Genomic DNA, 16,449 nt, shown 5'->3' with positions numbered 1-16,449 from the left:
GATAAAGCACCCATAAACTTATACTCTATTTTTTAGGGATATAAGTTTTTTCTTTCTTCTTTTAAAAGTCAAACATTATTTAAAAAAAGACACCAATAAAATGTAGAATTTGTATATATACAATTATTAGGGTATGTGATATATATGTGAACACCTAGCTAGTGATTCATATTTGTAAGTAACATTATATATATATATATATATATATATATATATATATATATATATATATATATATATATATATATATATATATATATTCTGTTTTACTTTTTAATGTTTTGGGTGAATTTTATTTTGGTTTTTAACGTTTTAATCATCTTATTTTTATTCTAAAAATGTTTAAAATAGCATTAATGTTATCTTACCGTCAAATTTTTTACTAATAATTAATAGAATTGATGTGCTGTTAATAATAAATTTGTTAAAGCTATATTTGCTTAACCTCATTTTCCTACTTTCATCTTCTCAACAAATCCAAATCTCATTTTTTTACTCCTTTTTTTTTTCTCTCTTTTATACTATTAATTCTCTAAGTGGGATTTGAAGAGGAAAAAAGGAGGAATAAAAAAATAAGATTTAAACTTGTTGAGAGGGTGGAAGAGGAGGTTGAGCAAACGTAGCTTTAATAAAAGTATTATTAATAGTACATCAATTTTATTAAGTGTTAGTAGAAGATTTAACGATAGGATGACATTGATGTTATTTTGAACGTTTTGAAATAAAATAGGACGATTAAAATGTTAGAAATCAAAATATGATTCACTCCAAACGTTGAGGACCAAAACAAGACTTTAGCCCATATATATATATATATATATACTTAATTCATGACACTTTTCAGTATGTACAATTTCCATCATTTAGTTCACTACATTCATATTCTTGTAAGAAAACCTTACATACTCACAAAGAAATTAATTGAAAAGTTTAGTGGAACTCTCTAATTAAACTTAATTACTTTGTATTAATATAGTTCACTGATGATGACAATCCTCTAATAATTGATGTGCATGCAATTTATTAGAAATAGGATGACTAGTACTCTGATATGTTAATATCTTCTAGATAATATGAAAACAAAGCAACTAGCTACTAAAATTTATCTGAAAACTTCTTATTTATGAGTACCAAAATTTTATCATTTTCTGAGATAAAAACTAACTTTGTATAATTTTTATGACATAAACCGAGATGTTAATATATATAGACTAAAATAAAACACAACTATATTTTCTAGCAAATGAGTATACAGGAAATGAAGATCATGAGTGATCCTTTTTCATGCACATTTGCCTTAATTATCTTAGAAAACATACCCTTAATCAGCAGCTTAAAAAACTAAATTCATAAATTGTGTTACCAACTAGGTTGTGATTCTAACCACATTAGTTCCATCATACTGTCAAGTTACATGCAGAAAGAGAGAATAAAAAAAAAAAAATAGTTAACATCAATGAATGTGAAGTTTTTATCCATGAGTAGCAATGATACTGAATGATCACAAAAATTGACAATTCAAGCAAGACTTAAATAGAGTTTAGACTACAATCCTATTCTAAATCAAATAAATATTTAACAACTTAACAAGTAATGGAATGAGCTACAAACCTCACCAAATTACACACCTTTGATCTCAAGAATCAAGATATAATAAGCAACTTTCATCAGGTCTAATCAAAGTTTCTGGCAAACCTGCAAATAATAGTTAAATAAATTTTTGTAAGTTATAACCAATGCAGTGCTACAAATGATGCAAATATTCCATAATAGCAGAGTATAAATGTAATTACTTGAAGATGATGATATTATTGCTTCTGTAAGCTTTCTTTGCAGCTCAGAGTAATCAGCACTACTACTAATATTTGGATCCTTCATTCAAAATCACATTAAAAAAAAATTAATAATAACCAATTAACCACTTTGCATGCTAATTAAATTGCATGGTGAATATCAATTTAACCTCTGATTGGATAGTGTGTATGAATCTCCCATTTTTTTTGGTTGAAATAGTGTTGATTATGTTAAGCCCTTCACCAATAAGAATGTGTAGCAATCTTGACAAGGGACACAAACATTTCTTGAAGCTGTAACTGCAAATAATCTCAACACCTACTCCTTGCAAAGGATGAACAACAACATAGGGTGGAAGATGTAAAATACTTTCATCTTCATCTTCATCATCATCATGAATTGCATTATTATTGTTCAGATCAGAAAAATGCTTCTTTAATTCATCCCTCTTAGCTTGCAACTTCTTCACCTTATTCTGAAGCTGGTTTATGTAATTCACAGCCTCATACATGTGATCAGAAGTTGACCTCTTTCCCTAATAATGATCATCATCACCATCAACATCCATATGAAATTATTCAACAAAAAATTAATTATGAACACAAAAAATAAAAATATATGGTTAATTAATTACATACCTTAATATATTCTAAAGGTAGAAGAGATCTAAGAGTAGCACAAAGCTTCCCCATCTCTTGCCTTCTTTGTTTTTCTGTCTCTCTATGCATCCACTTCTTGTTTTCTTCAGTATTAATATTATTATTGTTATAATTATTATTATTTTCTAGTCCCCAAATAGTTACCTGATGAAGCTCCTTCTCCTTACCCTTTCCCATGATTTGGACTTGGTGCAATGAATTGAGATAAAAAGATAATGCAAGATCTGATCTGAATGATGATTTTCTGGATTTCTATAGGGTGTTTAATAATAAAGAAATAAATAAAAATAAAGTAGTAGATATTGAGTATTAGTTTAATTTATGTATGTGGAAAAATTGAATGATTATGTAGCTAGCTATATCTTATGGAGGTTGGCAAAAATAGATACCACAACAAGAAAATCTCTGCAATACAGTGGTTGTTAGGGTTTGAGAATTGAGAATGCTTCCTTTGATATATGCTAAGATTCTCTCAAATCTCTTCCCATTATAATTTATATCATAAGAATATAATCAACCCCATATCCTGCCATATGCTCTATGATCTTAATTATTTATATTTTCTTTCTTTTCTCCTTCACTCCATAAAATAACATATCTGGTGGGCCATACTGTGTTTACTATTTTTTTTTTAATGTGAATTATATATCATTTTTGTTTATTAACATCTATTTTATTATTGAAAAGTTTATTCCTACTTGATTAGGCTTTACATATGTAATCCAAGTTTTTTTTTTCCTTTTGCAAACCATGTGTATTTAACTTTTAAATATACCTGAGACTAATAAATAATATTTAAAATTATAATTATCAATATAAAACTTTTAAATCACTTCATTGTATGCAACTTATTAGATATAATTAATTTAATCCTTATATTTCATTTGCTTTCTCTCATTCCGACCATATAAATTATTAAATGGAACTAAATTGAAGCGGCTACAAGATTTTGAATGTATTGAACTAGTATTAATTAATAAATTGTGCATGAAGCATTAGCTCTATTTTATATAAATCGAGAAGTCGTTATCTCATATATATCCCTAATTTTTTTTTTAAGAAAATTATTATAATAAATTCATAATTCAAATTGTAAACAAATACTAGGTGCCAATATATATAATCTGTCTAGCTAATTATCAATATTACCATCTCTCTTAACCGCCCAACTCATTAAATTATGTGAACTTAATTATTAGGTGTCATATATAGGTTAACGATTATGTTACGTGTACACTAAAATTAGTTATTAAAATCAGTTATTAATATAAATATATTAAAATATAAATACACAATAAAAATAAATTAAATTATACGTATATTTATATATAAATATATTAGTAATTAATTTTAGTAGCTAATTTTAACGTACAAATAATATTTTTGATAGTTTAACCACAACAAAATTAACCTTATTATGCGTACTACCTGGCATTTAGCAATTGCAACTTACTACGTGTGTGAAAGTTACTTGCCTTATAGCTAAGACCGTAATCTTATCTTATACATAGTATATATATTTTTGAACAAAAAAAAAACATTAATGAATATAATAAAAATAATTATTTAATTATATAAATATATTTTTATATAAAAATTGTAGCAAAAATGTTGACATGAACTATATTTAGTAATTTAGTCAAATATATCAAATCAGTTAATATTTCTCAGTTAAATTCTTTTATATAAAGACATATTTATATATATAAATAATCACTTATAATAAAATACAAAAAAATAAAAAGAAATACATCATTTTAATTTGGTCCATCTATATATCTTCTTCTATTTATAATGCTTCTCAAAAGATTCACTTTGACCGATAATTCAAAGAAAAATAATAAAAAGCCCATTTAAAAGTTTAACCCTACAAATAACTTATTCAACATATCTTCTTAAGAACGTGGTTTAATTTGATTATTCTGTTACATTAACGGCGTATATACGTAGACTTGTACGGTCAATCAATCATCATTGCTGCAATGACGGACTCTCGTTATAACTTTGACTTTTTCAAAGTATATTGTTCCGATTCACACTCCTATAGTCACAACATCATTCATAACATGCATTCATGTTTTTCCTTGTCGTAAAACTCGTGATATTTAGAGGACAAATATCTTAACTTGAAATCATTTCTTTCCTCATATGTAATATGTCTTAACAGGTATGTAGAGGACAAACATATATAGAAATTCATTCTTGTGTCACATGTTTGTTCTTGTCGGTACAAATTGTTAACCACCAATTTTCTCTTTCAAAATATGTAAAAGTATATACAAATTAAATTTGACCAGTTGACTCAATAGTAGGTGTTATAGGAATATAATGTTTTATGTGTTTTTTTTTTATCAATTTAAATTTTTTTAAAAAAATAATTTCGAAATATAGTATCAACATTTTTATAACTTAAAAATTTAATTTTAATTGAATCCAAAAAAAAATAGTATAAGGTTAATAAAAAAACTTATACAAAAAATTTACGTAAATTTTAAAAATATTTTTACGTAAGAAAATATATTAAAAATATAATTATTTACGTATTTTTTAAAAAAATAATTGTATAATGTCAAATGAGTAAGGGTCACTGTATTGGTGTCCAGATATAACATTAAATAAGCAAGGATTCTTGTGTTTTTGTGAACGGACAAGGATAAATAAGCTAGTTCACAAAGAAAATGGTAAAAATAAAGTCGAAGCGACAGAAGGTCGAGATTTGGTACATAAAACATAGGTACTCTAACAGGAAAATCCATGGAGGTGGTGAATGTCAAGAGGGTGGGTGATCAGATCATCTCTATCAAACTTGTGGTGGAAGGAGGTACTTTTCATGTAATTAGCGCCTATGCACTGCAAGTGGATTCGGACGAGCAATACAAAATAAGGTTTTAGAAGGATCTAGTTAGAGAGTTTGGTCCAAAACATACTTTCAGGAGATAAGATTTTTTTAGGAGGAGATTTAAATGACCATGTTGGAAGAGAATTGACTGAGTATGGAAGTATTCACAGAGGCTATGGTTTCGGGGTGGTCAATACCGAGAATAAAACTATTTTGGACTTTTTCTCAATCTTTGACCTTCTCATCGCAAGTACATATTTTAAAAAGAGAGGCGAACATCTTATAACCTATAGGAGCAGCATGACAAGCTCTGACTTCGACTTCTTGTTAAAGAGAGTCGACCGGAAATTTTGCAATAATTGTAAAATTATTTCGGAAGAGAGTTTGACAACACAACATAGGATGCTCGTCATGGATTTTTGCGTTGAGGAAAAAACATCATACGAAGAATCCAAGGATGAGGTGGTGGCAGATAAAAGGTAGGGAACAAAGAATCTTCTTAAGATGGTAGGATAAGAGGCAAAGTGGGAAGGGGATGGAAGCGCGGAGAAGATGCGGAGGGAGATGACAGAAGTTATTAGAAGAATAGCAAAAGAAAATTTTGTGAATCTAGAGGAATAAAACCAAGAGACAAGAAGTCCTGGTGGTGGAATGCGAGTGTACAAGAAAAGATAAAGGTAAAAAGGAAATGCTTTAAAGAGTGGTATTTGTGCCACAATGCAGATAATTAGAAAAAATATAAAGCGACTAAGAAAGAGACAAAAGTGGTTATAAGTGAAGCAAGAGCAAGAGCATATGAGGGTCTCTACCAGTCTTTAGGTACGAAGGAAGGAGAAAAATGTATATATAGCTAATAGAATTGCAAAGAGCTGTGAAACAAGAATAAAAAACTTGGATCAGGTTAAGCGTATAAAGGATAACAATAGAGGGGTTTTGGCTCAAGATGAGAAGATCAATGAAAGATGGAAGAGCTATTTTTATGAATTATTTAATGAAGAACAGAAGACTCTTCTGAGGCTTGGTCAGTTATGCACGAGGGAAGAAGATCAAAACTTCGACTGCTATCGAAGGACTCGAGATTTCGAGGTAAAAGAGGCTCTAAAGCGGATGAAAAATGGTAGGAAAGTAGGACTCGATAATATTCCGATTGAAATTTGGAAGGATTTTAGAGAGAACGACATCAATTGGTTAACCAAGCTTTTTAATGAGATTTTGAGGTAAAAAAGGATGCTAGATAAGTGGAGAAAGAGCACCTGGATACCTATTTACAAGAATAAGGGGGATATATAGAGTTGCAAAAACTATAAAGAAATCAAACTCATGAGTCATACCATGAAGTTATGGGAAAGGGTAATAGAATGGAAGTTGAGACAAGAGACACAAGTAACAGAGAACCAATATGGTTTTATGTCAGGCAGATGAGCAGATCCACCACTGAAGCTACATACCTGCTAAGAAGAATGATGAAGAGGTATCGTAGTAATAAAAGAGATCTATACATGGTATTTATTGATTTGAAAAAAGCATGTGATAGCGTGTCAAGAGAGGTCTTATGAAAGGTTTTGGAAATGAAAAGAGTAAGGATCGCATATATTCGTGCAATTAAAGACATGTATGATGGGGCTACAACTAGTGTGAAGACTCAAGGTGGTGTGAGAGAGGAATTTTCTATTGGTATAAGATTATATCAGGGATCATCCATAAATCTATATATTTTCACATTAGTCTTGGAAGTACTCATAGAGCATATCCAAGAGCCTGTGCCATGGTGCATACTTTTTGCCGATGATATCGTCCTTATGGGAAAGTCAAGGAAAGACCTAAATAAGAAGTTGGATTTATGGAGAGAAGCTCTAGAAGTGTATGGTCTACGCATAAGCCGTAGCAAGACGGAATATATGGAATATAAGTTTAGTCGTCGAAGAAAAAAATCCTAATACAGATGTGAAGATTGGAGAAAACATCCTGCGAAAAGTTAAAAGTTTTAAGTATTTTGGGTGCATCATACAGAATAATGGGGAGATTGAACAGGATGTAAATCATAGGATCCAAGTAGGTTGATCAAAATAGCGGAGCGCTTCTGGTTTTATATGTGACAAAAAAGTGTCTTTAAAACTTAAAGGTAAATTCTATCGCACTGCTATCAGACTAGCTATTTTTTATTGTATGGAGTGTTGGGCGGCTAAAGGAGAGCACGAACATAAGTTAAGTGTGGCAGAGATGAAGATGTTGAGATGGATGAGTGGTCATACGCGATTGGATAAAATAAGGAACAAAGATATAAGAGATAGAGTTGGAGTAGCATCTATTGTGGAAAAGATAGTAGAATCGCGTCTCAAGTGATTTGAGCATGTGAGAAGAAGATCGACAGAGCACCCATTCAGGAGAGTGGATGAGATGGAAAATAGATAAAGGGTGAAAGCCTTAAAGGTAGAGGAAGACCTAATAAGACCATCCATAAGGTGGTCAAATGAGATTTACATGTAAACAGTCTCTCTATAGACATAATACATGATAGATCTCAATAGCATTATTTGATCCATATAGCCAATCCTATCTAGTAGGACAAAATTTTGTTGTCGTTGTATATAAAATTTCTATATATACCAATATATATGTATAATTTTTAGACATGTATTACGTATGACTACGGATGAAAATAGATATGACAATCCAATTAAATCTAACCTAATCCAATTATATTAAGCACTGTATCTAATTGGATTTCAATCAATTCGGAGATCAAAACTCAAACCGAGTCAATTACCTAATATATTATATTAGATAATAAAAATATAACATTTATATAAGTTTTATGAACTCTCATCTTACCTTATTTGTCATTTTTTTTATATTTTTTAACATAAATTTTTTTAGTGTTATGTTTTTTTTCTTTTTTAATTTTGCTTATAAATTTAATTCTAATCGTATATCTGATTATCCAAACCGATACAATCTGAATTTAATCGATTCAAACTGGATTTAGTTATAAAAATACACTAATAAATACACGGTTAATTCACACATCAGCATCGTTAAGCTTTTGGCGGCGTATGCGGAAACCCGTGGCGGCATCAGCTGGAGTCTGCGACACGGCACGGCACTACTCTGGGAGGGCGGGACGTTGCTGACTGCAAAAAGGGGATGGCGCTGTTTCCGGAAGGGGGACGGCGGCGCTGAGGTTTGGGTTACCTGCGGTTGCTGGATGGTTGCTGCCAACTATAAGGAAAAAGGGGGGACTACGAGGCGCAGAATGGGTGTAGGTAGCAGATGGAGGGCGGGTGACGGTTCTGCTAGAATTTGGTGTAGGGACTATATGTAGTGTGAATGAATTTAACTATTAAAACTAATTTTTTAAATTTCAAAATTTGAATTTAAATAATTAATTAGAAATCTAATTTTTAATTTTTTAAATACCTTATTTTTTAAGCTCAATATACACATGGTACACTAAAATCATTGGCTCCCTAAATTTTTTTGAATTTGGATCCTCTAAATTTTAAATTTGTACTTTAGAGAGTAAAGTGTAATCTTCTACCCTTGAATAATTTTTCTCTCATATTTATTTTTGATTCTACCTATAAAATAAATGGTGAGAGATTACATTTTACTCTCTAAACTAAAATTCAAATTTTATAGAATTCAAATCTAATTTTTTCAATTTGAATTAGTTTGGGTATCAAATTCACGAAACCCGACCCGATCCAATTAGATCGTAATGGCTGCCAGCTTTCTTTGTGCTATTCATGGGTCACAAAGTCAACATCGTGATGAGGTCATTTTAATTTTCAGTAGAGATATATAGAGAATGTCAAAAAGTTGTATAGTGTATTAGTTAAGGAAAAAAATTCAATTATCCTAGGAAAAGTAATTTTGATTAGACAAGTTAATTTGACAAAAGAAGACTGAGGTATTAATATTATAATTACAAGAATTCATTAAACCTCCAAGAGAATAGTGCAATATATATATGCTTTGTCTTGCTTTCACTCTCTTTCGGCTCCTTTAAACATACCAACCAAACATACAAATAAAGCCTTAATTATATTTACCCATAGTGATCATTATTATAAATTTCAAATAAAACGTGCAGCTAAGCTATTAATCTCTTCACCAGAGTAAAGAGTGACTTCAATCACTTCATGATGTAATTGCTTACAACAACTACTTTTTTATTTTTGACTGTGGAGAGCCACAATAATTGATACTTTACATACACTATATATGACATCGATTGAAGATTAAGAAAGATCGAAAGTTTCATTGTTAATTAATTATAAGGTTTTGAGTATATGGGTTTTATTGTTTTTGTTTTTAAGTACATTATTATTGCAAATAATTCCTAAATGTTTAAAAAGAAATTACTTGTTCCAAACAAACAATAAAAATCTATCATGATATTATTTTTTCTAAAAATTTAAATTAATAAAAGATCAAAGGCATATAAATGATGATATTTTAATTTTAAAACATATTTTCTCATATAAGAGTTTCTTTTAAATTTGTGTGAATTATTTACATAGAATTTATTTTTATCATGAATTTTTTTTTTTGAAATGAATAAGAATCGAATTTTAGATTTTTAGGTTATAAAAATTTTAATATTATATTTTATATTAGAGTAGAATTAAAAACAGAAAACAAAAAATTAAAAAAACAAAAGAAAACAAAGATGAATTGGAGGAAAAATGAAGATTATTCTGTTATTGCTAGCTTAATTGACTTGATTAGTTACAATTTGTTGGTAACCAGATTAAGTTTATCAATTACTAATAAGTAAGTTTGTCATCATTGAGCAAATTGTTAGAAGATTAGCTTTAATATTAAAACTCATGTATATCCAAGTGTTCAAAAGAAGTATAAATGAAACTCATCAATGTTGATAAGAAAAAGAGGATTGTAGAAAATTATAGAAGTTGATATATATATATATATATATATATATATATATATATATATATATATATATATATATATATATTTAACAAATTAGAGCATATCCAATTACTAACTCAACATTTTAATCAATTTAAATTTTATTGCCACAAGTGAAAAGCACCACGTTATACATACTAGAAGCAAGAAGTATCAAGTGAATGAAAAAAACTTGAATTAAAATCAAATATAAATTATAAACTTTGACCAACAATAATGAAGAATATAGAACCTTCAAGAGTTAAAAAGTAAGTAGCAAATCAAATACAAATTGTTCACCACCAATTCTATTTTTAAGCATTACAGATCTTAATCACTAGATACTTATATTTTCTATAAATAGAGATTTGTATAAGATATAGTTTTTAAATAAAATTTAAGAGTAATGTAAATTTAGATCGAAAGTTTTCGCTTTTTCTCTATTAAGAGAGTTAATATTGCGTCATCGAGATGTTTCTTGACTTTAAACACCTATTTACAGTGAATTTTGCTAGGGAGCCAATGAAATATTTGTACAATGTATACAATGGGTTATGAGTTTAAAAATAAATATCATTCATACTATTTAGAATAATCATCTGGGTACACCCCAAGAATCGAATTCTTGACCTTTCGGATCTAGAGCTCTGATACCATGTCATGAAACCGCTCATTCCAAAAGCTCACTTAAACTGATAGAAAAAAGTAACACTAATAATTATATCTCTAATACTGAATCAGACATCTCTAAACTTTCATTATACATATTGTACAGATATTCCATTGGCTCCCTATACTTCCTCATTTACGGTCAATAAAAACAGTGTAATCAAATGCAATGACTAGCTTCTAAATTAATTCTTTATTAGGGCTAAGTATTCTTTATTTATGGCTGCTTGCCAATGTAGGCAAGCCAGAGTTTGAGCAATCACAATTTGCAAAGGACAAATTTCAAAAAAAAAAAATAATTATTCATATATTTTCTCTTATAAATTTAAGTTTTTGAAATAAATAATTATATTATATAATATTTAAAATTTTATGACAAAAAACATCTAGAATTTAATCATTATTTACCCAGTAAAATTTTGTCTACTCTCAAAACTATAGAGGTAGTTAGATCGCAGGAATGATCATCATATTTGTTTGGTATCTTTTCACATATGGATATCAATAATCTTTGTTTTTGCACAATCTTAAAATTTCCGCTTGCATTATTTTATAATTAGGTAGTGCAATCAAGTATACATGTGGCAAAACTAAAAAAATATGAATCCATTTCAACTATACTGTTCCTCTTGCAACTTATTAAAAAACCAGGATAAAAATAAATAATTCACGATTTAAATGTGCTTTAATAATAGTTGGCCGTCTAAGCTAGTTAATTACTAGTAAATGCTATTCATTTTCTTACATTATTTACTTTTCCAATCGGAACACGCAAACACTTCCTTAATTATCTATTACGATGTCAACCTCTCCAAAAGCCACATCATCACATGTAATAATAGAGAAAATGACATTTTTTTTTTCAAGAAAGAATAAATAAAGTTTAAAGTGCATGAGGGCGGGTTGGTTTGTTATAAGTGTTAATTTATAGGAAAATTATCAGGTGTACAGGGAAACATCGGTGTTCCAGTTGTTTTAACCGTTGATTTCAATTAATATATATTATATATATCTTTTTATAATTAAGATCAACGGTTAAAACAACTGGAACACGATGTTCCCGGTACACCTGATAACCTTCCTAATTTATATACATACTGCTATTACTATTTGAAAAATTACTTTCACCGATTTTTTTTAAGCTAGAAGCGGGCGTCGAACATACCATTTTTAGGTGAATATAAAAAATTATATTATTTAAAGGGAAAGTATGAAGAGCCAATGAAATATTTATATAATGTGTACAATAGAGGTTTAAGGAGTATTAGAAATATAATTATTAGTATTATCTTTATTCATTAGCTGAATCTTTTGGGATGAGTGGTATCATGCATGGTATTAGAGCGTTAGATCCGAAAGGTCAAGAGTTCGATCCTTGGTGAACTCTAAAATTAGTTTAAACTTTTGGGAAGATGTTTATTATCGCTAGTACTCGGATGGTTATTCTAGATAGTAAGGAGGATGTTCATTCTCTAACTCAATAACCCATTGTACATATTGTATAAATAGTCCATTGTCTCCCTAGCAGGATCCTTATTTAAATTATAATTTATTGATTTTATTTTACTTTTAAAAACAATAAAATAATCGTTAATATATTTATTAATAATTATATATTAGTCATCTTATATTTTATTATTAAAATATTTTAACAGCAATTATATTATTATAAATAAAAACCTTTTTAATGATCACAAAAGAAAACCTTTGTCATTGTAACATAGAATAATAACAATAAATATATAACTGGTACGAAAATATAAATTAAATAAGACATATAATAATTATTATATTATAATTTGTCATTAAAAATAATTTTTGTTGTAGTATATGAAAAGTTAAAAACTACTTTTATTAAAAGTTAAGTCGATAAAAAAAGATATATATAAATAATTTAAAATATATTTTTAATAAATTCTTTTATATAAGATTTTTTTTAGATTTATATAAATTTTTTCATATTTTTTTTATTTGTCTTAGATCTTTAAGACATAAAAAGTTAAAAATTTTAATACCATTCATATATAAAATTACCATTTTTTTAAAAAAAATTTAGATTAATAAAAAAAAAGGGCATAAATCTTTATATGTTTAATATATATATATAAAATCTAGTTTTAATAGACTATCAATGTAAAATAATTTTACACATATATTAAATTATATAATATCACATCATAAAAAATAATAATTATTTTTATTGATTACGTGAATAATAATTCAAAAAATAAATATAATTATATGACTATATAAAATACTTTATTCTATGAATACATCAAAATTAAACTCATATATATTTACCGTTTTAACTCCATTCTTATAAGAACATACCTCCAAAATATGAGAGGAACTCTAGAACCTCTAATAAGATGCTCGCTCGTGGAAATAGCTATCTATAGCTAGTCGGGAGTTACCACTTTGCTAGTGTTGTTGAGACGAAAATTTTTACAATACATAGAAAGAACCAATGTATAGAAGAAATGTTTGCAAAATAAGGTTATAATTTACAAACTGATTGATAAGTAATTTGGTCGATGGATACAAATTATAATTTAGAGATTAGGTCTGATTTGTCTTTATAAATCGGTGACGTAAGTTATAATTCGACCATTTATAAATTGAAAATAGAATAATTTGTGATCCATTCATATAAGTCGGCTGCGTGTGCTATAATTCTATCACGTACATCAAATTTAAAAAGAGAACGGCTATTTACTGATAATTCTAAAACAGTGATGGATCTAAAAAATTTTGATAGTGGAGACAGAGTATATATAATATGATAATAAATTTTATAAAAGATATGCTTACATAAAAAGTTAACTACCAAATTATTTATTATATATTTGTGTATAAATATATGTGTCATTTAATTTATTTTTAATATATATTTTGTATTTAAATATATATTCTTACGAATAGGTTTTTTTATGTAGACGTAGCATAACTATTATTATTATTTTAATTATATTTCGTTATTGTAAAATCTGATTAATCTTCAAAATGTTTAATTATCAAATTAAAATACTAAAACATTAATTTAAATAATAACATATAATTTAAAATTCTATTTTTTTAAGTTTCATATTTTAGAAAGATTGAATAATATTTTTCTCAACAATACAATTGAAATATCTTTTTGTTTTACATATATCACTAAAGGATCATTTAAAAATTCATATTCCATACAATTTGGTCTTGATGATATTTATAGTTTAAAAAGTTCTTTCAATTAATGCAGTTATCACACAAAAAACTAAAACTAACTTCAAAAGAAGAAACATCAAAGGATAAATAATATTCTTTCAAGTCGATTTTTAACAAAGAATACTAATTTAATTTAAATTTGAGAATTGATTATTACAACACATCTAATATAAAATTCTCAAATTGAATATTAAATTTCAAAAGTTGAGTAAAATATTATTATGGGGTCAAAATTAATAATTTAATGGGGACAAATAAATATTATTATTATATACTACTAAAAAAATTTTTAAATTGTAGTGGAGGCGCTTGCCCCCACACTCTTACCCCTAGAACTATCTCTACTCTAAAAGAACCTTTTTAAAGAAGTCACCAAACAATTTCCTGCGAGATTTTTAGGACCGTATCCATGCCTCATATTTTAGAATGAGGAGAACATACGACAATTAAATCAAATACAAATCTTATATAAATAGAATTAAGTAAACATAGTGAAAAGAGGACAAAAACCTCTTCCTTTCATTTTCTCTTTCAAAGTATGCTATTTATTTTAAATAACATATACATATACCTCATTTTATATATTTTTTTATTTAAATGTTGGAGTTTTTTTGTAAATTTTAACTTTTTTCGATGTTCTTCGAGGATTAAAGTATAGTTCGGTGGCCGTGTTTTTAAGACAAAAAATTTTATATAAATAAAAAAATAAATTATATTTCAATATTAAAAGGAATTATACCTGAATTCAGATTGCTATGTAGGAATGATAAGTGATAATATAAAAAAAGTTTAATTAGGAGGAGGAGGAAATCACTTACGTCATGAACCTCTAATCGATCCAAATTTAAATGCCCATAGCTCCCTAAACCAACACTTATATAATAGCTTCATATTTTATTCAGGTTGAGGTCATACCATAGTCCAACGTAAACTATATAATAAATGAAAAATCTTGACTAAACAAAACGCTTATATTATTTTATTTAATCGTTTGCACTGGGAAAAGTTCCCTATGAGTTCCCAGCTATTAAGGAACCTGACAAAGAAAAACAAAAAATAAAAGAAATTAGAACCAACTTATTTGGAGTTTGTAAATTTTTTCTTAGTTAGGAACTTAGGATATAGTATATTGATTCTAGCTTTACTAAAATAAGTTAACTCGGTAATCACTACCATAAAAAAGAGGTTTAGTCACTAAATTTTAACTATAAATATTATATTGTGTTAAAATAAATGAATGTGTCTTTTATTTACGACAAAATATTATTACAGTGGCTAAATAAAAATTATTATTTTACCACAAATAAAATTTTTCGTAGCCTTTGAATTTGAAGTTTATATTCTTCTAATTCCGTTTCCTCTGCGTATCCACCTGTCTCATATTGACATGCCATGATCGTCTTGTTTTGAATATATTTATTTTTTAAAATATTCTGACACTAATACAAATTTAATTATAAAATTAAATCCAAAAATATAAAAAGTGAATTTAGATAAAACAAAAAATTATAAAGATAAAGATACTATTCTAATATTTGAATTAATTATAAAGATAAAATTTATTTAGCTAAAATAATATAATTTGGATAGATAATAAAAATTTTAGTAACTTTTTAGGAAAAAAAATTTTCAGTGAATCTTTTACTAAAAATAAATTGATTTATCATGTGTTGAATTTTTAAAAAATGAGTATAAGTTAAAAAAAAGTTAATCTTTATTTACATGGTTTAGAGTCCACCTTCCTTGCAGTAAAAGTACATGGATCTGCCCTTGTCGTTGGACATTTCGACGCGGCATCCCATGAGCTCAGTGAAAACCTTGACTAGGTTTCCACTGCGGCTGAGGAAGGTGCAGTGGTCACGGTACGCCATGATGATGCAATCCTTCTTGGTGATGGCGGCCTCCATTCCGACGGCGACAGCCTCCTGACTGTCGTAGAGGTGGCAAAAGCCGCGAATGAGCTTAGCCTTGTAGAGGCTGTTAGCGGCGATCTCCATTCGGCGCATAAGGGCCATGTCACTGAAGAAAGAGTGGAGTTCTGCGGCGGAGGTGGTGACGGAGCGCGATGGAGGTTCGCAGTTGTGAGCGGTGAAGGGGATTGAGGTCTCCATGGTGATGGAATCATTGGAGGAGGAGATTGAATGGCTGAGAATCAATGGGGTGCAGGAGAAGAAAGGTGAGATCGGTTTCAGGAGATTGGATTCGGCACGCAAAAGAGCCATTTGGTTCTATTAAAAAAATGAATAATATTCAAGATTATAAATATAAAAGAAATATAATTTTTTTCGTTCTGTGTTGTTGATTCTGTTTGTGTTGGTGTTAGGAAGAATGAGAATGAAGGAAGAGAAGTGATTGGTGCTGCAGCTG

General features: G+C 28.2%; 1 protein-coding gene and 1 pseudogene across 1 annotated transcript; both read right to left on the bottom strand.

Moving 5' to 3' along the window:
• Nucleotides 1-1,374: 1,374 nt before the first annotated feature.
• Nucleotides 1,375-2,993, bottom strand: LOC107642208 (transcription factor bHLH36). The gene is made up of 4 exons (XM_088488447.1): nucleotides 2,433-2,993; nucleotides 1,964-2,329; nucleotides 1,794-1,872; nucleotides 1,375-1,695 (listed from the first exon to the last, which is right to left on the bottom strand). The coding sequence occupies exons 1-4, from the start codon at nucleotides 2,628-2,630 to the stop codon at nucleotides 1,637-1,639; spliced, it is 702 nt and encodes a 233-aa protein (XP_088344573.1). The 5' UTR covers nucleotides 2,631-2,993; the 3' UTR covers nucleotides 1,375-1,636.
• A 12,099-nt stretch (nucleotides 2,994-15,092) lies between these two features.
• Nucleotides 15,093-16,193, bottom strand: LOC148566353 (pyruvate dehydrogenase E1 component subunit alpha, mitochondrial pseudogene; annotated as a pseudogene).
• Between the last annotated feature and the right edge of the window lie 256 nt (nucleotides 16,194-16,449).

This window comes from Arachis ipaensis, chromosome B5 (genome assembly GCF_059453495.1).
Source record: "Arachis ipaensis isolate K30076 ecotype BB chromosome B5, ASM5945349v1, whole genome shotgun sequence".
NCBI lineage: Eukaryota > Viridiplantae > Streptophyta > Magnoliopsida > Fabales > Fabaceae > Arachis > Arachis ipaensis.
Note: the sequence above shows the minus strand (reverse complement) of the source record. Positions and strands in the feature narration are given on the sequence as shown.